This window comes from Vidua macroura, chromosome 17 (genome assembly GCF_024509145.1).
Source record: "Vidua macroura isolate BioBank_ID:100142 chromosome 17, ASM2450914v1, whole genome shotgun sequence".
NCBI lineage: Eukaryota > Metazoa > Chordata > Aves > Passeriformes > Viduidae > Vidua > Vidua macroura.
Window position 1 is genome coordinate 9,064,551 of NC_071587.1, and position 22,775 is coordinate 9,087,325.

Below are 22,775 nucleotides of genomic sequence, written 5' to 3' on the forward strand. Positions count from 1 at the left end.
TGGGGCAAAGCCATGACCCCTCAAAATCACATGGCAGCCTGGCTGCTCTTTCCAAGAATTCCTTAGATTAAGTTCTTCTGACTTTTTTCCTGCTATTCTGTAGTACAACACTTGGGACTTTCCTTGTTACCTGCCCTGCCTTTGAGCACAGTCAGGCACAGAAAATGCTTGACCCACACTTGCCCCACAAAAGTCAGGCAGGAGGTGAACCAGCTTTCTTTCTTTGCATCTTTCTGTGCCCTCAACCATCAGTGGGAGCAGAAGGAAAGGGCCTGAGAGGGCAGCAGAGCAAACTTTAGGTTGTGGCAGGGCAGCAGAAAGATGTTAAGAAGCAGGAGAATTAAAAAAGTAAAATCTAAAATCACATCTGGCACGAGCCAGGCTGAGAGGTCAGGTTTGAGTGATGCAGTCAGAGCCAGCAAAAGCTGGGATCTGCAGATCAAGGCCAGCAAAAACCCACCAGTTTCACGTTGTCCTAAAACTGAAAACATTGCAGTTTAATTCTGGGCCATGAAACCTCTGTGGGGCATCAGGGCCTGGGACTTGTTCCAGCCAGCCTGTCTGGGTGGGGTGTCCTGTGGGGTGTCCTCTGGGGACAACCTGGACTGGGCCAGGGGAAGGAGCTGAGCCGGGACCTCCTCACTGCGGGTCCCATCAGGAACAGGTGTCCTTGGACTTCTCTCTGGTTTCTCTGGAAGAGCAATGCTAACATCTGGTGGCCACATTTGTTCATCACATCCATCCCCGGGTTTGCTGAGCAGGCTGAAGGCTGGGCTGGTGGGAAACTTTCCGTGCTCTGACACAGCTTCTGTCTTTTGATGGTGCAACAGGAGGGCATCCAGATCACAGAGAGTGGCAAGTTCCACATCAGCCAGGACGGGACCCTCTCCATTCAGGACCTGGGTGTGGCTGACCAGGGCAGATACGAGTGCATAGCAAGGAACCCCTTTGGCTTCACCTCGAGTGCCATGCAGCTCACCATCACCGGTACCGTATCTCCCCCCGAGCCTTCTCTGCCTCCCGTGTAAGGGCGTGCTGTGCTCTGTTGACAGCTACACTTTGAGCAGATAATTATGTAAGAAATTATTTCTTCAGCTTCTTTGCAGACAGGTCCTTTGGATCGGATCAACTCGTTGTGAAAGCCCACACACCTCCAGCTGCCCCTCGCTGTTTGCTCAGCTGAGCTGCAGTTGCTCCCTGCAAAGCCAGAGGTGTTGTCTTAAACCTCCTCCTGCAAGCCCAGCTGTCAGTGTCCATGTAGTTATTGCCTTTGCTGGGAGGGAGAAACTTATTAAAATGTGCCAATGTGCTCACAAATCATCATCTGACCAAAACCTCGCACGGCGGGGAAGGGAGGAGCAGAACAACATTGTCACTGCAAATACAGGGGTTTAAATGTCTGCTCAGTCATAGAGTCCTACACTCACAGAATCAGCAAGGCTGGAAAAGACCTTCAAGGTCATCAAGTCCAGCCTTAGACCGTGCACCACTCTTGGGAATGGGAACTAGGCCTGGTTTTCAATCTCCTGCTCTGTGCGTTAGGGAAGCTGTAATGAACAAGGCAGAGTAGCTCTCCTCTGCTGGTCAAACCAGAGGTCAGGAGTGGAAATTGTACTTCTTAGAGGGTAAGAAAACTGGCAAAGGAAAAAAGAAATCAAAGGCAAGCAAAAATGTTTAAAATATAAATGAAGAGCTGTTCTAGCAATAGCCACAATGGATAGTGAGTGGCTTATTAGATGAATTTAGATACATTTTCCATACAGGGGCTGTAAGCAAGGAGCTGAAAATGGTCAGAAATGTCTTTGTTGTTTGAAATAATTCCTGAGATGATTTCTGTGGTTTATTCTTGATTGGTGCCTCATTCACCAGCTGGCTGTCGCATACACCAGTAGCCAGCTGGGAACTGGTTTGTTCAGCTGTAACAAAGGCCTTGGCTTAAAAATGCATCCTGTAATAATTTTAAAGAAGTGATGTCTTTACTTCTGAAGGTATTCCAACAACAACTTCAGTATTTTTATCTAAAATGATGTAGCAAATGTGTTAACACTAAGTTTGAACTACTATTATAATAAAGATCTATTAAATACTACCAATAATTAATAAGTAAAGCCTTCCACAAACAGAAAATTAATATATGAGCAATATATTTAATTTCATTAATTTGAGAAGTACCTTTGTGGGAAGCAAATATATTCTTTTGGATTAACTCACTTTGATTTTTACATTTCCTTTTTGCAGTTTAACCACTAACCAAAACAGACTTTTTTTGTTTGCAAAGCTGTATGGGAAAAAACTCTCAATATGTGCCCACAGACATCTCCTGAAAAAAGTCACCTTCTTTTTCAGGCAGTTCCCATTCTTCAGAATATCTGTCCTGAAAAATAAATCCACGGTGTTTATATTACAAGCAGAAACGCGGTTTGTTCTGCAGCGAGGTCACTGGAGCTGGTGCACAGATTTTCATGAGCTGGGAGGCCAATTAATATCGAAGCAAACTGAGGGTGTTTTGTTGTTTCTTTGTGCTTTGGGCAGCCACGGACGTGGGCCGGAGCGGGGACACGTTTGTGGCCACGTCGCTGCGCGAGGCCATCAGCAGCGTGGACCACGCCATCAACTCTACACGTACCGAGCTCTTCAGCAAGTAAGTGTGGGAAGGGCCTCGAGCTGGGGCCTGAAGCAGAAAAGTGATAAAACCCCACAAGAATTGAAGCTTTCTCAAAGCTCATTTTATCACTGGCAGCCCGCAAAGGAAAGCTACGGGATTTTTTCGAGTGCTGGGGGTTGAAGCTGCACCATGTAGGATGTGATAGAGCTTCCCAACAGATTTGGGATTCTGGAAAAATGAGATACAGGAGCATCATCTCTTATGTCACTTCTATCTGCATTTTGTCAGCTGGAGTTGGTTGTGAAGATAGGGAATAAAAAAGGAAAATAATCAAAGTAGTCATTTTATGAATGCAACTGACTTTGTGGAGGGTGTACAGAAATAATAATATAAAAATTCCAACCATTTCCTCAATAACAAATAAATTCTCGAGTGAATATGATTCAATCCTTTTCTACCCCAATATATGTTTTTATTGGAAGGATGGATAGTTTGTATTAAGCCAGAAACCCTCTGGTTTCAGCTGTTGAAAAGTGAAAAAATAAATTGCTATCACAGAAAAAACCCAGAGAAACTGAGGGAATTAAATATGTGCATTTTCCTGGGGAAAAATATCCTTTCTTTAATCATCTGCAATGTGCAGGCAAGCCACGTTGCTCTTATGCACTAAACTGGGGGCCAAGCACTAGGCCAGCTTAGGGCCTGACTCTTGCTGCTTGTAGGGTCTCACTGCCCTGAGCAGAGTTGATTAATTTTAATGATCCTGCATCACTTTTGATTCCTGAAATAGGCGCCCCAAGACTCCCAATGACCTCCTGGCTCTGTTCCGCTACCCGAGGGACCCCTACACCATCGAGACAGCCAGGGCAGGGGAGATCTTTGAAAGGACCCTGCAGCTGATACAGGAACACGTGCAGCAAGGGCTGATTGTGGACATGAATGTCACAGGTAGGGGAGACTTCATTTCCCTTCTTAATTTTGTGCACAGGATGAAATGAAAACAATGATGTGTAGACATCCAGGAAGTTTAAAATGTGCAGTGGTGTATCAAAAATCCAGATAAACGTTTGGTATATCAAGAATTGTGTTGTCTGGGTAGCAATTCTTTCTATATCTCATGGTTTTTTTTAACACCTGAAGGGCTGGTCTTATCTTCACTGAACCAATTTGATACCCAGGAAAATGTTTTAATTCCCTGTTTTGGTAAAGGTTTTTTAGATGGCTATAAAAGCCCCATTCCTTAAAAAAATATTAGCCATCTAACTGATGAAGGAGTATCCTTGTGGGTCTGAGGTTCAGACCCTCAACAGCATGGTCTGAGATGTTTCCTGCCCTCCAAACGGCAACGAGAACAATGCTGTGAACTCCGAGGTATTTGGGTGCTGCTACAGAGGAAGTGGGATATCCCTTTTCTGTCTCTGCTGCTTTGACCTCTTAGCTACAAACTCAGGTAAGTCCCAGCAACTCAGGTTCCTTCTATTGAGGTAAGATAGCAAACAACAAAGCAATATAACACCAGAAATACCTAATGAGGTTCAGTCATGCAGCAGCTGGACCCCAAAACTTCCTACCTGGCGCTTCCTTGATATACAACGAACATTCCTGTACACTGTGTGCTTCTACCTATACGTGTGATTCATCATGTAGCAGGCATGTATGTTTGGGGCCTGTAAATATTTTTTCCTGCCTGGATGTATTCCAGGGTGCAAGGAATGTCTCTCCAGGCGGCAGGTCTGGTCTGGGCTGGTTGGACTGCCAGCCTCTCCTCCTCATTGCCCTGTCAGCATCCACACAATGCAGCATCATTCAGCGCTTTCACACGGCCCAGCAGTGCCCTGGCAGTCACCCACGGCTTCCTGCTGCTCGTCACGTAGAGCTGGGTGGGTGATGGAGCTCATGGTGGCAGGAATAACCCAGGGAGCCATAAAATAAACCTAGAATAGGGACACCAAGACCACCCCCACAGTTTGCTCTGCCAGTCACAACATTTGTGGTTTCCAGCTCTGTGCAGTAAAACTCTTGTCCCTTTCTTTTTTGCTTTGTGGGTCTGATGTGATCCTGTGCTTCCTTTGCTTCCCATAAATTCCACAGCAACACCACGCTCAGAGACCCGGCCGTCCCATGCCCATCCCGACAGGGGTTTTCACGCAGAGCCGTTCCATGGGACAATGGGAATCAGGAGGCTGCAGGTGATGCCTGACCTGGTGCTCTGCCCTTCCCTCTGCAGGCTATCGCTACAATGACCTGGTGTCCCCTCACTACCTGACCATGATCGCCAACCTGTCGGGCTGCTCCGCGCACCGCCGCACGCCCAACTGCTCCGACATCTGCTTCCACAAGAAGTACAGGACCCACGACGGCTCTTGTAACAATCTCCAGCACCCCATGTGGGGTGCATCCCTCACAGCCTTCCAGAGGCTCCTCAAACCTGCCTACCAGAATGGATTTAACCTGCCCAGAGGGTTTTCCTTGGCAGAAGATGCCAGGGATCTGCCCCTACCTCTACCTCGCCTTGTCTCCACTGCCATGATCGGGACCGAGACCATCACCCCCGATGATCAGTTCACACACATGCTCATGCAGTGGGGCCAGTTCCTGGACCACGACATGGACCAGACAGTGGCAGCCATCAGCATGTCCCGTTTCTCAGACGGAGCCCCTTGCAGTGAGGTGTGCAGCAATGACCCTCCCTGCTTCTCCATCACTGTCCCTGCCAACGACCCCCGCGTGCGGAACGGGCGCTGCATGTTCTTTGTGCGCTCGAGCCCCGTGTGTGGCAGCGGGATGACCTCCCTGCTGATGAACTCTGTCTATGCCAGGGAGCAGATCAACCACCTGACATCCTACATCGACGCCTCCAACGTTTACGGCAGCACAGAGCAGGAATCGCGGGAGCTGAGGGATCTGAGCGGCCAGAAAGGGCTGCTGAAGCGAGGGCAAGTTGTACCCAGCTCGGGGAAGCACCTCCTTCCCTTTGCCGTGGGGCCACCCACGGAGTGCATGAGGGATGAGAATGAGAGCCCCGTGCCGTGTTTCCTGGCAGGAGACCACCGCGCCAACGAGCAGCTGGGGCTCACGGCCATGCACACGCTGTGGTTCAGGGAGCACAACCGCGTTGCCACTGAGCTGGCTGTGCTCAACCCGCACTGGGACGGGGACCTCCTGTACCACGAGGCGCGGAAGATTGTGGGTGCCCAGATGCAGCACATCACCTATGCCCAGTGGCTGCCCAAGGTCCTCGGGGAGGCTGGGATGAAGATGCTGGGTGAGTACAAAGGCTACAACCCCAACGTCAACGCGGGGATTCTCAACGCCTTTGCCACGGCCGCTTTCCGCTTTGGGCACACCTTGATCAACCCCATCCTGTACCGGCTGAACGAGACCTTCCAGCCCATCCGACAAGGCCACATCCCCCTGCACAAGGCCTTCTTCTCCCCTTTCAGGATCATGCAGGAAGGGGGGATTGACCCCCTCCTCCGTGGGCTGTTTGGGGTTCCTGGGAAAATGCGGGTGCCCTCTGAACTCCTCAACATGGAGCTGACAGAGAAACTTTTCTCCATGGCACACTCTGTGTCACTGGACTTGGCTGCTATCAACATCCAGAGAGGGCGAGACCACGGCATCCCACCCTACAACGACTTCAGGGTCTTCTGCAACCTCTCCTCAGCGCAGGAGTTTGAGGACCTCCGAAATGAGATAAAGAACTTGGAGATCAGAGAAAAGCTCAGGAGGTACTGTAGCCTGGATGTAGAAGGATCAAAATTACTGGAGACCAGTCAGTGAAAAGTTCCTGCTTCTTCCAGTGCACCCATGGAATAACCTTCCCAGATTTTGCCCCCCTCAGATGTTAAGATAGGGTAATAACTGTGTTTTAACAATGAGGTTAGACAAATGAAGTTTTTCCAAGTGATCAGTCTGGTTTTAGGTGGAATGTTGTCAGGCACTACTGTGGTGTAGTTTGGGAGCAGATTGAGCCTTGGAGCTATTTTCCAGTCAGATTAAACTGTGTCCTATCTGCCCTGTCTGCCTCTTCCAAGGCAGGTCTTTATCCTGTTGTCTTTTAGATAAAACCATTAAAAATATTGTCCAGATGAGTTCCTGACATACAAATTTCTATGTTGGTATCAGATTTATATTATCACCACTCTTCTCACCCTCTTAACATTTTTTTTTTAATATCTGTTATCCTGCAGTTTATATGGAACTACCAAAAATATTGACCTGTTTCCAGCACTTATGGTGGAGGATCTTGTCCCTGGGACTAGAGTGGGACCAACACTGATGTGCCTCTTAACAACTCAGTTCAGAAGGCTGAGGGATGGAGACAGGTATTGCCATTGGAATCATCCCAAATCCTTTGATATTCTCTTTGGGAGGTTTTTTGCCTTATAGGAAGAAGCAGAATCTGTAATTTTTTCTTATTTATTGTCTTATGATAGGAGGAACAGTGTTCTCTGTCCAGTGTATTTGCAAGAACACTTGTCACAGTTACTGTCAAGGTGTCTTTTCTTGATTTAATGATTCTCATTTCACTGCAGAACACTGGGAATCATTGAGGATGTTCCCAATATCTCATGAAAATCCTAGAAAATGTCCACAGGAGCTTCTTTCTAATCCCTGCTTGCTGCTTGTGTGAACGAGACTCCTTTGCCTGGCGATGCACATAGGGCAGGAGTATGGGGGTTTGTGGGTTCAGAAAAAGCCATCTGTGTTTGCAGCCGCCTGACACCAGAGCAGACGCTCATTTTGAGGGGTGTGGGTGCTGCCACACAAATGTCAGGGAGCTCATCTTCCTCTCCCAGCCTCACTCACTCACTCACTCACTCACTCACTCACTCCCTCCTCTCCCACTCCTGAGTCATGCTGTGATTACACCCCACTGCAGATTTTGGTATGAGAACCCCGGAGTCTTCACGCCGGCGCAGCTGACTCAGATCAGACAGGCGTCCCTGGCTCGTGTCATCTGTGACAACAGTGACCACATCCAGCAGCTGCAGAGAGACGTGTTCCAGGTGGCATCATACCTGCAGGGCATGGTCAGCTGTGAGGAGATCCCTGCTGTGGACCTCCGCCTGTGGCAGGACTGTTGTGAGGGTAAGGAGAGGGATGCTCTGGCACTGACTGATGTGGCTATCACTCTGGGTGGCATTTGTCACATGCCACAGCAGCTTTTATGAAATTGTAGCTGATTTCTGGCTGCACCATGAGACCCTTGTGTCAGCAGATGGGTGCAAAGAGAACTGAGAATAGAATAGAATAGAATAGAATAGAATAGAATAGAATAGAATAGAATAGAATAGAATATTTCAGCTGTAAAGGACCTGCAGCAATCATCCTGTCCAATCTCCTGACCAATTCAGGGCTAATCAAAAGTTAAAACAAATTATTAATTTTGTCTTATTATTATATCCAAACGCTTCTTAAACCCTGAGAGGTTTTGGACATTCGCCACTTCTCTAGGAAGCCTGTTAACTCTGTTAGCTTCGTTTAATCTGTCTGAAAGTCCACCTCGCTGAGGGCTTTGGTCTCTGGCTGAGGAAGAGACTGAAACAGGACATGATCCCCACCATGTGTCACTTCACAGATTCATTTGGGAGCCTAAATCTCTACCATTAAACCTCAGATCCTGCCATGGTCCCCTTGGGCTGCATTCTGGTTCAGACGTCCACTTGAGACATGATAATCCATGAGTGATGCACACCCTTTTCCACACCTTGGTTGCCTCCTTCCCTCTGGCCCAAGAGATGTGTCCAGGGTGGATGGTGCAGGAGGGCAGCACTGCCTTGTGCTGCTGCCATTGACTCACCACTGTTTCAAACACCAGTGCTCACTGCAGGCTTTCCCTTCCTTCCCAAGACTGCCGGACACGAGGGCAATTCAGAGCTCTTTCGCAGCGGTTCCGAAGCAAGAGGTCTCCCGGCTTCAGCTACCCAGAGGAAAACCCTGCAAAGCACAAGTCTGCCTTGCCCAGGTGTAGTATCACCCCTTCTACCTCCAGTTTATGGAACAGAAGTTTTAGTAACTCAGCCCATTCAGGCCCCTGAGTCTGGCACTTTGCAGAGATCTGGGGTCAGGGGTGGATCAGTAGAGAGATGCTGAGCTCAGCCAGTCCTCCACACTTCAGTGCAGAGCCCAGCTCTGATGTGTAAATACCTGGGCTGAGGCACTCTTGGGCTGGCATCTCTTGGCAGGTGAATCTGGCAGTTGGGACCTTCCCTTTGATGCTCACTTGGAGGCTGATGTTAGAGAATGCAAAATTATTCCCTCACCTAGGAAGCTGCTATTTGCATAACCCCTTTCACTTTTTATCCCTGACCCCAGAGACGAGGCACCCTCTCCAAGCTCTTCCTCCAGAGAGAATCTTGAGTCCCTTGTGGCTGAGCTGGAGAAGACAGTCACTTCCCTACGGAAACAGGTAAAACTTGGTGCCCCAATGTTTGTCTCTCATGGAGTCATGAACCTCAGCAAAGAAAACTTGAGCCAGCATTTTCTTCTTGTATTTGGGGCAGGTTAAAGATTATCTGTGCAGTGGTGCAGCCTCCTTGCATTTAGGGCAGGTTAAAGATTATCTGTGCAGACTCCTCTCAAGTGAATGCTTTCTCCCCCCCAGGTGAATGCACTAGAGAGCCAGCTGAGGTGGCACCACAGGAACCCCAGCACACGTGGACAGGACAAGAAGACTGGGGACAAATGGAGAAAAAGATGACAATGTTGCCTCCTTGTATAAGGTCAGTGTGTTTGTTCTGGGCCCATAGGGTCAGTGTGGGGGGACACCTCAGCAGCGTTCCCATGCAGGGAGGAATGGAGCAATGAGGTGATGAATGGGACATGAGGTAAACGCAGCAGATTAGACACTTGTTTCTGCTGGCAATGATTAGTGACTCACTGGAATGGGCTGTCTGGGGACATGGTGGTGTATCCGTTCCTGGAGGTCCTTTAAGAACTGGTTTGGCAAAGATGGGGAAAGACATAAGTATAGGATGGACCAGGTGGTTTGGGTGAGGTCTCCTGGGCCTATTCTCCTGGGACTCTGGGTAGGTTTATTCTAACAACATTTAATGTCATAACCCCAAATCCAACAGCCTCAGAAGGACCTTTGTGGGGAGGGATATCACAAAGCTCGGTGATGGAGTGGATGGACTGGTTCCTCCCCACGGGAACGAGGACATCTGGGCAGATGGAGCAATCCATCATTTGCTTACAAACTGGCAGAGATTTCCCCCTGCCCATCTGAGTCACTGTGCTCCTCACTCCTGAAGGCACCAGTCCTCTGTCTGTTGAGCCCAAGCCAGGGCAGCATGGCTGTGAGGTGCCTGTGTAAAGTCCCTGTCAGCCCCTGCCAGCCTGGGGACTCCCACTGCTTCTCAGCAGTGACAGAGTCCTGGCCAGAACTCCACTCCAAGTGTTCATAGACACGGGGAACACAGCCTGAGCTCCCTTCTCCTGCTTCCCATGGAGATCCCTGCAGCCTTGACAGAGAGGCTGAACAGCTGCCCGGCACCTGCCAGTCTGGGGAACGTGGTGAATGGGTTTTATTGGTTTTTATGGTTACTTCAGGGACAGGAGCAGAGGAGTTTTGCGAAGTGCAGTTCTGCCAGGCAGTCAGTACTAGGAGAAACATTCATTCTCTGGAAGTTAGATTAAAGGATGGGGCAAGTGAAGGCTGGTCGGTGCTGATAAACACAGGAAAAAGCAGAAAGGGAAAGCCTGGAGGCTGGCCAGGCTATTTATCAGCATGATTTGGTGTTTTGGTCTTTACAGGTTTTCCACTCAAACAGGGACTGTCCTTCAGAAATGTGACAGAGTGAGTTGTGATATATGAATTGGCTTTTCCTTGCCATTGTTTCAGATCCTTGATGAGGCCTGGGTTTACAGGGTCCCTGAAAAGTATTACTGTGGGTTTAAAGATTTTCGTGCCCCAGACCTGCCAAGTACAAACAGCTCACTCTGCCTCCAGCTACTCCTACAGAGCTTTTCTGCTTTCTTGTTCCATTTCAGGTGCCCTGTGACCTGCACTCCTGCTCTCCACCAGCCAGTCCAACCCACCCCTACAGGGCTCAGAGAGCCGCCATGAGACCCCCTGGTGCTGTGCCTGATCTCACACCTCCTGCACCACTCCCTGTCCAGGACCACTGAACTTTTGCCTCTATTGGACCCTCTGCACTGACTGCCTACGAGCCCCTCAGCCCCTGGACCCTTCCTGCCCTTGTCAGCCTCCCAGGGATGGGCTCTGCCCTCAATGGTGACAGCCCCGAGTCTGCTAAGGTGCCTCTTTCTTCCACAGCCCCCAGGAAACAGAGACAAATTGAAGCTGCTTTAATGCCACTGTTCTACTCTGCTCCTCTTCCCATCCACTGCTGTCATCACCCACCAGCCCTTGTCTGAGCTGTCCCGTGGACACCCATCCAAAACAATCCATAAAGAGGCTAAACCTTCCTCAAATGCACTGTGGTGCCAGGAAACAAAAAAAGACAAAGAAGCATGAAGCCCAGAAGAAACCCTAGCCATCTTCTGGTGCCATCAAAAAGACCAAGAGAAGCCTCAGGGTTGGGTGTTTCAGGATGAGGTGCCAGGTACAGTGTGGCCGCCCTTGATCTCCAGCTGGGCTTTGCCAGTCGTTGGTGACAAGTGGCACAGCCCATGACCCCAGAGTCACCTGCCATTCCTCAGAGCCATTTTCCTCAGCATGACCTGCATTCTCCAACTTTCTTCCATTTAGGGGCTTAATTGTAATTATGCTCCTCTTCCTTTTTTTTTTCCCTCCAAAAAGTCTCTTTGCTGGAAGATGTATTTTGAGTGTAAACGTAACAGGACCTGGAACAGAACCTCAGCTAATTAGGTGTAATGGGTGCTCTCATTAGTGGAGGGGAGCTGCTGGTTTCTGTCAATTAGGCTGGGAGGCCACGCTGTGGTGTTTGACACGCGGGTGGATGCAAAATGCTGTTTGTGTTTATGGCTCCGGTGCTCTGCAGCCAAACCAGGGCTGTGCAGGCAGCTCTGCTGGTTTTGGTGCTCTTTGGAGGTGCTCTTTAGTGGTGCTAGAACTGAAGTCCCTGTGTACCCACCACAGCCCCAAATCTGTGGACAGATTGGTTTTTAATACTTCTTTGTAAGCTGGTCACAGGGACTGAAGAGGAAATACTTGATCCGTCAGATATCTGTGCCTTCCTTATCTTTATCACTTTTACTGCATCCTCTCACTTTCTTTCCCACAGCACAAGGACCAGAAACTTCTATGAACATGCTTTTTCTTCTTTATTTTTTTTAGGTGTTTTTTAGTACAAAAAGGGATTCAAAGCAGCAGGGATGCTCCTGAAACTGAATAGGAAAATAATAATAATAAAAAGATACTAGAAAAAGGTTGTGTTGTATCATCTCTTTCCTGGCATGGGGCTGAGCTGTGCGTGTGTCCTGTGCAGACAGAGGTTTGCAGGGATGAGTCTGTGCTCTGCATGTCTGGTAGGCTCAGCTCAGAGGCAGTATTTAGTCCTCAGGGATGTTTGTCATTTGAAAGTACTCTTTCATTTAGGTGCAAATCAAGATCCAAAGCCTTTCGTGTTAGAAATCAGCTGCGCTTGTCTATTGCTGGTACCACTAATCTGGATCTAATCTGGCAAAGGTCAATAAAGGTAAATCAGTTCACAGTCTCCTTTTGCAGACCAGAAGTTCAGTGAGATCTCATTCTAAACAGTGAGGCACAAGCTCTCTGTGCTGCATCTGATCAGATTTTTTTTCAGGGCATAACCAGGCAGCCCCTTTTGCTCCTGATGGAGTGGGACGTGAGGAGCACACTTGTCACAAGGGCTGCAGAAGGACATCAGAGGGGGTGTCCCTTCCCCTTGGTCTGCAAACCCTTCTGTGCTCCATCCTCAGTTCCCCTCCTCACACTGAAGTGAGAAAAAAGCACGGAGACATTACACAGTGGGGAAAATGCACAGAGACTTTGCACATCCCTGTGTGGCACTGTGGCACTGTGAGCTGGGCAGGGGGCAGACCTTGGGGAACTTACCCATCTATTCAGGTGCTACTTGGGTAAGGAGGGAGCAGAATATTTTATTAGAGACTCCCTTTCTTCCCAGTTCTCATCAGTTCAGGAATGCACAGGCCATGCTGAGGAGCACTCTGTACTCCTGCCCTCTGCCCTGGGCATCTCTGCCTGAGAGGGTGAGGAAATTGCTGAGTCCAAAACCCAGACAAGGAAATCCTTTTGCAACGTTTCTGGCCATCATGGGACACCCAGGATGCAGGACACAGCATGTCTAGAGCTGTTGACAATTAATCTTTCATATTTCTTTTTAAGTAGCCTCTTTCAAATCCCAACTACACATCCAAAATGAGCTACACAGACCAACTGCAAGCAGAGGAGAATCAAAATAATGGGCTCAAGGCCAGGAGTGGGGTTGCCAGGCACAAAACTCCCACTAATTAGTTGGAACAGTTAAATGACAAAGTCCAGGTGGAGGCTGGGGTGTTGGAGTTGGGATTCCTCACCAGATCAATCTTCAGATGGCTTAAAGAGCACAAGGAAGATGTGAGGGGGTAATCTCTGTCTTTTGAGTGATGCCTGTGGGTGGTGCGATTTGGGAGGGGGTTTGGAGCATGTCAGTGCCTGAGTGTGACCAGGGCTGGGGAAGTGTGGCTGTGCTGACACTGTGAGAGCTGGGGGTTGCATTCCAGGGCTTGGCTGTGGATGCCATGCAAGCACCTGAGGCTGATTCAGACCCTGCATCGGGCAAAGATCTGATTCTGATTCTGAGGGGGACCCATCTCTGGTGGAGGCTGAGTGAACACCAGATCCTGGTGGATCTGGGATGTGAATTCCCTAGCAATCCTCTGCAATGGGGAATTAGTGTGAGGAGGCAAATGCTTTAGTGGGGTAACTCTGGGAGGTCATTGTAGACTGAAGGAAGAAAGGATCTTGTGTTATAAAGCCTCCCAGTATCCAGCCAGGAAATATCCAAACACTTAAGATCTCTTCTAAGGTTATTTCCTTAATTCTGTTTTAACTCTCCCACATTTGTGGATGCAATTATTGTCCTATGGAAAAAAAAAAATATCCTCCCACACAAGTGAGATGAAGACTATTAACTGGAGTCAGCCACTTGTGGCAAGAGCTGCTCAAGAGCAGAGAGCTGTGTTTATGGTGCTCTGGTAAGAAGCAAAGAGCACACTTTAAAATAATGATTAAATGAAACAACAGCCGTTCTCCTTCTTCTTCGAGAGCAGCAAGCCCGGCTGCAGCTGTGCCTGTCTCCCAGATGTGCCCGTGGGTCTGAGCGTGGGACTCCTGCCCGCAGACTCGTCCCGCCTGCAGACTCGTCCCACCAGATGAACCAGTTTCACTTTCAGAAATAGGAAGTTCGCCGGGAAGGGCCGGCGAGCGCCCAGAAGCGTGCGGGTAACGCGGGCCGGCAGGATGAGCTTCCCGGCCGGCGGCAGGAGCCCCGCATCCCCCCTTCCCCCGGCCTCTGGGAGCGCGGTGGCATAGCCCACCGCACCCAGCACATCACCGGGCATGGAGCAGTTCGTCAGGAAGCGCTTGACCTTCCTGACATCCTTCTGGAACAAGCTCCGTCCCCGCTCCGTGACGGAGAGCTGCTCGCTGGGGTATCTTGGCTCCGATTCCGTTTCGCTGAACTCGGAGGCGACTTCCATTTCCTTCATCCCCAAGTCCTCTCTCTGTATCGCTTTGTACGCTTTCACAGCCCGCAGCGCCGAGGAGCTGAGCGTAAGCGCAGGGGACAAACTGCGTGTCCTCAGAGAAGAGGGCGAGTATGTCTTAGCCCGGCGGCTGCTGGGGGAGCCGGCCATGGGCTACGTCCCTGCTGCCTACGTGGCCAACCTCAGCCAGGGCACCTCCGCTCACCGCCCGTAAGTATCCCCTGCTCTGGATCCACAGGGGGATGAGGCTGGGCTAGGGCAGCACATCCCGCGCGGGGAAAGGCAGTGCTCACCCTCCACAGCGGCGGCGAGCACCAGATCCTCGTCCCCTGCTTTGGCCATCAGCCTGCGACTGGGACTGAGCGGGGACCTGCCCTCCCCTGAGCACCCCTGCAGCCCCTGCAGCCCCTGCAGCTCCTACAGTTCGTGGCAGGAGGGTGGAGGTGTTGGGCAGAGGAAGCGAGATTTGGGGGATGCTCCAGCGGGGAGAGATGCCGGTGTCCCTTCCCGGCTGCATCACCCTCGCACGGGAGGGGCTGGCTCTGGGCTGGGCGCGGGGCGATGCTGGGCAGGCTTGCAAAGGCTTCTGCTTGCTCCCGCTGCTTTCCCTCTTGTTAAAGGGGACTCAGCAGGGAGAGGGAGCTGGGGAACTTGTACCTGAGCCCTGCCCGCTCCAAAGGGCTTGGGAACACGGGAAGAAGCATTTTGGGTTGGTACCTGCCAGGAAGCCCAGAGCTCTGTAGGGCCAGCTGTTGCTGCCGCTGCCATCCTGCTTATCCAGAGCTGGGGGCTTCCTCCCGGGCGGTGCCTCTCCCAGCCGACAGGGAGCTCGGGGCATGTCTCAGCCCTCTGGCAGCCGGGGAAAGCCCAGGCTCCTCGTTGCATAAGGCAGCCTGGTCCCGACACGTCGGGCAAAGCGCCCCGAGACACAGCTGTTCCCCCTGTGCCCTGAGTCACCGAGCGCGGGCAGCGCGGGGCTGCGGCGGGCGTGGCACGCTGGGGACCCCTCCGGGCTCGCCCTGTGCTGAGTGGGGTAAAGGAGAGAAGCCCGGGAAGGGTCCCCGGTGTGCAGGTGGGATGGGAGAGACCCTCCCTGCGTGTGCTTTGAGGAAGAAAAATCCAGTCCGCTTGGGCTGTGCTGGCACCACACCGGCGTGGAGCGTGGGGTCAGCTCCCTGCCTTGTTCCCATGGCATGGGACAGTTGGACAGGCTACAGCGGAGCGTGTACATGTGTGTGTACATGTGTGTGTGTACAGGGGTGTGTGTGTAGCTGGGTGTGTACAGGTGTGTGTTTACCTGTGTGTGTGTGTACCTGTGTGTGTGTACCTGTGTGTGTACAGGGGTGTGTGTGTACCTGTGTGTGTGTGTACCTGTGTGTGTGTACCTGTGTGTGTGCACCTGTGTGTCTACAGGTGTGTGTACAGGTGTCTGTACAGGTGTGTATGTGTACAGGTGTGTGTGTGTACAGGTGTGTGTGTATACCTCTGTGTGTGTACAGGGGTGTGTGTGTACCTGTGTGTGTGTACCTGTGTGTGTACCTGTGTGTGTGTGTGTACCTGTGTGTGTACCTGTGTGTGTGTACCTGTGTGTGTACCTGTGTGTGTACCTGTGTGTGTGTACCTGTGTGTGTGTGTGTACCTGTGTGTGTGTGTGTGTGTACCTGTGTGTGTACCTGTGTGTGTGTACCTGTGTGTGTACCTGTGTGTGTACCTCTGTGTGTGTACCTGTGTGTGTGTGTGTACCTGTGTGTGTGTGTGTGTGTACCTGTGTGTGTAACTGTGTGTGTGTACCTGTGTGTGTACCTGTGTGTGTACCTGTGTGTGTGTACCTGTGTGTGTGTGTGTACCTGTGTGTGTGTGTGTGTGTACCTGTGTGTGTACCTGTGTGTGTGTGTGTACCTGTGTGTGTACAGGTGTGTGTGTACCTGTGTGTGTAGCTGTGTGAACACCAGCTGTGAGCAGCTGGTGCCCAGCCCCATGCTGGGGACAGGGACAAGGGTGATGCCACGGCGTGGGAGGGCCGGAACGTGCCCGGCTTCCCAGGCGGAGCAAGCCGTGAGCACGCAGACTCCGCGGAGCCGCAGGTCGGAGCTGGGTGGTAATTTGTTCACCCCATCATGTATAATTTCCTGCGTGGCTTCTCAGACGCTGGCGATCCCAGCTAATGAAACTCTTGGCTTCTCACGTCCTGGCTGCCTTAGGCTGGATGGAGCTGCATCTTCCTGCGTATCTCGCTGTGTCGGGACCCAGGCAGCCAACGTGCCTTTCCTTACGGGAATTCAGTGATGAATCTCAGTGATGTGACACAGAAAAGGGGTTTGCCTGGGTCCTCCCCCGGCTTGGTGCTGTGAAGTCCCCAACCAGCACTGCCACAGCTGGAGCAGCACAATGCAATTGCCAGAGATGTTTTCATCGATGCCATTTGCTCAGGGCTCAGAGCCGGTTCTGCCCATGAGCTGCAGGTCAAGAAGTGCAAAGGGATCCTGTGCCTGCAGAGGTTGCTGTCATGGCAGGACACAGGGACAACCTCACCAGAGCATCTTCCACACAGCACCAGGTGGTTGCTGTTTTATTTACCACAGGCTGTCAGCCCAAGAGTATAAACCTCACGGGTTTGGGATGGAGCTGAGATTTGGACAGCAGTGTCCAGAGACTGGTGGAGGAAATGCCCCATCCCTGCCAGCGCTCAGTACCGGGCTGGATGGGGCTTTGAGCAGCCTGGGCTAGTGGAAGGTGTCCCTGCCCATGGCAGGAGGGGTTGAATAAGGTATGTTTTAGCGTCCCTCCCAACTCAAACCATTCTGGGATTCTCTGATTCTGAAATAAAATGGTCTGCAGGCAGTGAGCTGCAATAAACTGCAAAAAGTGCCTGTAAAGCCCACCCAATGGAACAGCCCTGGTGCATGCAGGCAGCCACATCTACAGGTTTTGAGACAGGTTCTAGCCATCATGCCACTTGGTGGCTGTAGGAATGAGCAAACAGTGGGATCCCAGCAGCTGCTCCCTCTCTTCAGCTCAGGGGGTGCAGAGTCCTCTGAAATGGATGCAGACCCATCTGTGCAGCATCCCCTTGCCCTGCTCTGACTCCTCTGCTCTGCTCCCCAGCTGGTACTTCAGCAAGATCAGCCGAAATGAAGCGGAGCAGCTCCTCCTCTCACCTCCCAACCAGCACGGCTCCTTCCTCGTCCGGGACAGCGAGAGCAGCAAGGGCGAATATTCTCTTTCAGGTGACCTTGTGGCAATTAGCCAGACAAAATTAGCAGAGGGAAAGGAAGCAGGCTGTTCCTTAGGGGCAGCTCCTGGCTTGCTTAGCATGGGGTGAAAATGGGAATATGTTTAAAGCACTTTTCAGCACCTTGTTGAAGGGAATAGGCAGCTTTCTAAGGGCAAGGGGAAAGTTTACAGAGCAGGCATGGATTATTGAATCACTGTGGCAAAGGAAAGTGCATGGCTCCTGTCAGGGGTATGAAAGCCATAAACATTTCACTGCAGCTTAATGATGGTTTCGTGGCACCAACTCCCAGGATTTCATTCCAGCAGCTTTTGTCATCTGAGGGTTGTTTAAAAATATGCTGCCACTCCAGATTATCAGGGCCTGGGCTGCTCCCACATACTGAAATCTGAATTCAGGGGGTTGTGGACCAGGCAGTACCATTACGGTCTGGTTTTATCCCCATAGAAGTAATCCTAGGAAAATTCATGGCAAACTCTACATCCCACCGTGAGTCCCTGAGCTGTGGGAGTCACAGCTATCCCTGGTTTATCCTTTTTGAGCAGCTCTGCTGTTCTCTGAGAAGCCCATGGTGAAATTTTGCCTGGGAATAGAGCTTATTAATTATCCCTGATAATAAAGCATCACCTCTGTGGTCCAAAGGAGCCTGGCTCACAATGGCCAGGAGTCCTCTGGGCCAGGAGGTGGGAGCAGAAGGGAGCTGGGGAGAGGGATGAAGCAGTCCAGGGGAGAGTTGCGTTGCTCTAACTTTATTTAAAGACTTGGAATATTTAAAGGAGAGAGGGTGGAGCCAGCAGGGAGGAGGGGAGGGACTGATCTTTGCATGAGTTGAGTTTTCCCCCAACCTGGGCTTCCCCACAGTGCGCAACCACGCCAAGGTCAGCCACTTCCGAATCTGCAAGAGCCCCAGGGGCAGCCTCTACATCCAGAAGGGACACCCCTTTCCCAACATGGACGAGCTCCTCGCCTTCTACACGGAGCACTGGAAGGTCATCCAGAGCCCCCTGCTGCAGCCCTGCAGCCCTGCGGTGCGTACGGGCACAGCTCCGCCCCGCTCCCCGCCGTGGCCGGGATGGGGAAAAGGAAAGGGAAACGAGGGAAACTAGAAATAATTAGTCTGTCCGTTTGGGTTTTGAGCTTTATTTAACTGAATTTAAAGCCCACCATTAGAATAGCTGCCAGCATCACCTTTGATCAGCCACGTTAAGCCTGGGCATGGCGTTTATATGTATTTTTGACCAAGCCAAAATGCACAGAATTTTCTGAAATGTGTTGTCCATCTCAAAGACTGGAAACCAAGTTGGTACAATCCCATTCAATACGGATTCTGGAAATACCTGCTCTTCCAAGTTTTTCCTGAGAATATAAGACAAAGCACATGGCTTTTATGAAGTTTTCATACCAATTAGTGCAACACTCATAAGTCTAATTACAGTATTAATCCCAAATTGCCAGCTCATTTCCTGATTAGAGTTCCATCCACTGATTATGACTTGGAAGTAGCAATTAACCATGTGAATAATCCAAGAGTGAAATTGAAAGGTATGGGATAAAAGAAATGCTTAATGAAGTCTAAATCAGCCATAATATGCAGTAATATTAATTCATGCAATTTATTTATTGGTGGAGATGGAGAAAAGCCACTTTGGAGGTCTGATGAGAAGTGAATTATGGCTTGAACTCCTGGTATTGCATTAAGTCTCCAAACTCTCCCCCTTGCACACCTGGGGTCCCAGCAGGGCTCATGCAGAGGATGCCCCATGTGCTCTGTGCCCACAGTGAACACTGAGGGAAGGGCAGTGCTCAGGCTCAGCCCCTGGCTGGTGGAGCACCATGTCCTGCTCCTCTGTGGGCACCAAGGGCTGCTGCAGGCTCCACCAGCAGGTCCTGGCTGGCTGGCTGGTCCGAGTGTGCCATTCCATGTCCATCTGACAGACTCCCCCCGAGAGGGACGGCTGGGAGCGCCCGCGCTGGGAGTTCACCCTGCGGAGGAAGCTGGGAGAGGGCTACTTTGGAGAGGTGTGGGAAGGGCTGTGGAGGAACACGGTGCCAGTGGCCATCAAGATCATTAAAGGTATGTGGAGAATCAGATGTTAACAGCAGCTAACTGAGTCTCTCGTTCACTGCCATTATCATTGACCCTCCTTTATTTCCTCATCCTCTTGGCCACTGTGACTGTTTTATCATGCAAACTGCAGTAGGACCTGGTGAGGAGCCACTGGAATATTTCTGTGCACAAACCTAAGCTTGAGCTGCATCCCTATAAAATGGTTCCAGCCAGTGGGTGTGTGACAAATGACATCACATCAAATCAAATGGGTTTGTGATCCATTAAGTCCTGATGGGGCTATGAACCTGAAAATGAGACCCAAAGCCCCATGGAAAACATCTCTTTGGCTCTGAAACACAGGTGGTGCAGACCTGAGCTTTGAGAGCAGGGATGGGCTGTCAGCAGGTAAAAAAGGTCCTCATCCCAGTTGGAGGCACTGAGGTCCCAATGTCTACATGAGAAAGTGGCTCACAAGGGCTGTGTTGGCTTTCTCCCACAGCTGACATGAAAGCAGAGGACTTCACCAAGGAGATTCAGAACCTGAAGCGCCTGAGGCATGAGAAGCTGATCCAGCTGCACGCCGTGTGCTCCCTGGAGGAGCCCGTGTACATCATCACCGAGCTCATGCGCAAAGGCAACCTCCACAGCTACCTCAACAGTGAGTGCTGTGCTGGCCCCACAGCATGGGGGATCCTGGGTCACTGCTTCCACTGCCTCAGAGTGACCCTAAGAATCTGAATGGGAACCCTAAGAGAGTGCCAGCCTGGTTTCTGCCCTGTTTGATCAGTGGTAACACAGAGCAATCCATGCGCAGATGGATTGGTGGAGATGGTCTTGGGATCACTAAGCCTGGCATGATCCTTTGGGTGTGAGCTGGGTCTGTATCAAGCCCTGGGAGCCCAAGCCCATTGGTAGGGACCTTCATCCCTCCTCCACCTACCCATGGTCTGCCAGCTCCCACCAGAGCACAGAATCTCACTGCTGTGTTTGGGCAACTCCACCTTCTTTAGGAATGAAACTGCCGAACTTCCCCATGGGTTTGTGCGTGTGCACAGCTCATAACATGCCGTGTACCACTCATCACCCAGTTTAATTTTCTTGGCCTTTCTTTTCCTGACCCAGCACAATCAAACAAACTGCTCCCACCAAGACCTGTTTTTCTACAGGGTACTGCCCCTCCCACCCACACTGGCCTTGTTTCTGACTGGGGCTCACAGGTACAACATGCTGAGAGGCCCGCGGGGAGATTTGCATGGAAGAAGGTCACCTTTGGCTTTGAACAAGCCATGGATATCTGTGACCCTGGTGCCCACCCCTGTCTCATGCCTGAGGAGAACATGGCTGTGCTGAACTTCCCACACAGCACAACCAGGACAGTTAGGCAGGAGCATAGATTTGAGGTTTTATATGATCCTCATGTCCCACACTGCCAGCACAGGGTCTCCTTCCAAACCAAACCACCAGAAAACCTGTTGGTAGGTTACCCCCCAATGCTTGGATTGTCTGGATTAACAGGTCCTGAAGGGAAATCCCTGGGCACCTCCCACCTGCTCAACATCGCCTGCCAAGTGGCGGATGGGATGAGGTACCTGGAGGAGAAGCACATTGTCCATCGGGATCTGGCAGCCAGAAACATCCTGGTTGGAGAGGAACTCACCTGCAAAATCGCTGATTTTGGACTTGCCCGGCTCCTCAAGGTCAGTTCAGGGGATGCTGTGGTCCCTCCCTCCCACCACCCGAGCTCATAGAGCTGTCCCATGATGGAGGCAATCCCCGCCATCCCCAAAAGCTGTGTCTGTGTTGTTCACCCCATCCCTCATGTCCCATATCCCATTTCTTTTCAGGATGACATTTATTCCACCAGCAGCAGCACTAAAATCCCAGTGAAGTGGACGGCCCCGGAGGCAGCCAACTACCGCACCTACTCCCTCAAGTCCGACGTCTGGTCCTATGGGATTCTGCTCTACGAAGTCTTCACGTATGGACAGATCCCGTATGAAGGTAGGGCTGCTGCCCCACTCCTGTGCCCTCCATCCACCTGCTGGGCAGCTTGCCCATGGTCCCCAAAAGCCATAGGGTCATGAAATGTTATATTGTCCCTTCCCTAAGGGACATGGAAGCAGTTCCTGGAGAATGAGCAGGTTACTGTCCATTTAGGGATGGCTTAGAGGGATATTCAGCGGTTGCAGAGTGGGTGTAGGAGCTGGGGGCAGGAAGTTAGTCTGGATCTCCCAGATCCTCTTTTCTACTACCCCTCTGGCAGAGAGACACTGTTTCACAGCAGCACCAGTGACATCTTGGCCACTGCAGGTGTACCTTCAGGGCATCCTTTGGGGACATCAGACTCAGGGGCATCTTCTCCTTCCTTGCAGGAATGACAAACCAAGAAACCGTACGACAAATCACCAGGGGCTACCGCCTCCCCCGGCCCAGCCCCTGCCCTCCCGAGATCTACAGCATCATGCTGGAGTGCTGGAGTGGCAACACGGAGGAGCGTCCCACCTTCCTGGCCCTGCGGGAGAAGCTGGGCTTCATCTACAGGCGGCTGCTCAGCTCCCTCTCCTGAGGGACCCCTTCCCACCATCCTTCCTGCACAAGCCCCTCCAGGCCAGCTCTTGCCAAGAAGTTCCTTCCTTCTGGTTTGCCCTCTGACAGGGCTATAAGGAAAGCACATCCCCCCCAGAAAACAGCTTGTGGTCCCTCACAGCCAGGGTGCAGGGAGGTGGCCAAGGGAGAAAGCAACAAGTTGTGGAGAACTCGTTGCCAGCACTTGGCTGTTTAACAGTTTGGAGAAGCCCCATGGAGGCATCACTCAAAGTTTACATCTTCGTTCACTCAGTAGGGTGAGAGGTCCCTGCTGCTCCCCACACAAACGTGAAGGTTTACAGTTCATGTTCAGTTGTGGCTCTGCTTGATTTATCTTGTAGTGTGTGTCCGGTGTATTTATCAATAAATGTGTGTGCATCCACCCACAGGAGTCCTTGCAGGGTGTTGCTGGATGCTCCTCCCTCAGCACGATGCTCCACTCCCTCCCAGGAATCATGGAATGGCTTGGGTTGGAAGGGCCCTAAAGCTCATCTTGTTCCAACCCCCCTGGCATGGACAGGGACACCTTCCACTAGAGCAGGTTGCTCCGAGCCCTGTCTGACCTGGATGTGAACGCTTCCAAGGATGGGTTCAAGGAGCCCACCAAGGATAGGTTTGAGGAAGCACTGATTTGCAACCAG

The 22,775-nt window shown here is 51.2% G+C and overlaps 2 protein-coding genes across 2 annotated transcripts in view; both read left to right on the forward strand.

Annotated features, from left to right (window-relative positions):
* Positions 1–11,922, forward strand: part of LOC128815861 (peroxidasin homolog) — a 44,816-nt gene extending 32,894 nt beyond the window's left edge. Inside the window, exons 14-23 of the mRNA XM_053992932.1 lie at positions 831–987; positions 2,533–2,641; positions 3,396–3,553; positions 4,833–6,336; positions 6,799–6,933; positions 7,491–7,699; positions 8,462–8,576; positions 8,927–9,020; positions 9,216–9,333; positions 10,604–11,922. Of these exons, the coding sequence (XP_053848907.1) occupies positions 831–987; positions 2,533–2,641; positions 3,396–3,553; positions 4,833–6,336; positions 6,799–6,933; positions 7,491–7,699; positions 8,462–8,576; positions 8,927–9,020; positions 9,216–9,311 (2,577 nt within the window). The 3' untranslated portion in view covers positions 9,312–9,333; positions 10,604–11,922. The remainder of the gene's footprint in view (positions 1–830; positions 988–2,532; positions 2,642–3,395; positions 3,554–4,832; positions 6,337–6,798; positions 6,934–7,490; positions 7,700–8,461; positions 8,577–8,926; positions 9,021–9,215; positions 9,334–10,603) is intronic.
* Positions 11,923–14,028: 2,106 nt separating this feature from the next.
* Positions 14,029–22,507, forward strand: LOC128815824 (tyrosine-protein kinase Srms-like). The gene is made up of 8 exons (XM_053992869.1): positions 14,029–14,476; positions 17,372–17,493; positions 18,360–18,526; positions 19,434–19,572; positions 20,048–20,206; positions 21,064–21,245; positions 21,393–21,549; positions 21,921–22,507. Exons 1-8 carry the CDS (start codon positions 14,121–14,123, stop codon positions 22,112–22,114), a joined length of 1,476 nt encoding a protein of 491 aa, XP_053848844.1. The 5' UTR covers positions 14,029–14,120; the 3' UTR covers positions 22,115–22,507.
* The last annotated feature ends 268 nt before the right edge of the window (positions 22,508–22,775 follow it).

Coding starts and splice junctions, on each gene's coding strand:
- LOC128815824 (XM_053992869.1), top strand. CDS start 14,121: ATGGAGCAGTTCGTCAGGAAGCGCTTGACCTTCCTGACATCCTTCTGG. Junction 19,573..20,047: donor GGCCATCAAGATCATTAAAG/GTATGTGGAGAA, acceptor TTTCTCCCACAG/CTGACATGAAAGCAGAGGAC. Junction 21,550..21,920: donor TGGACAGATCCCGTATGAAG/GTAGGGCTGCTG, acceptor CCTTCCTTGCAG/GAATGACAAACCAAGAAACC.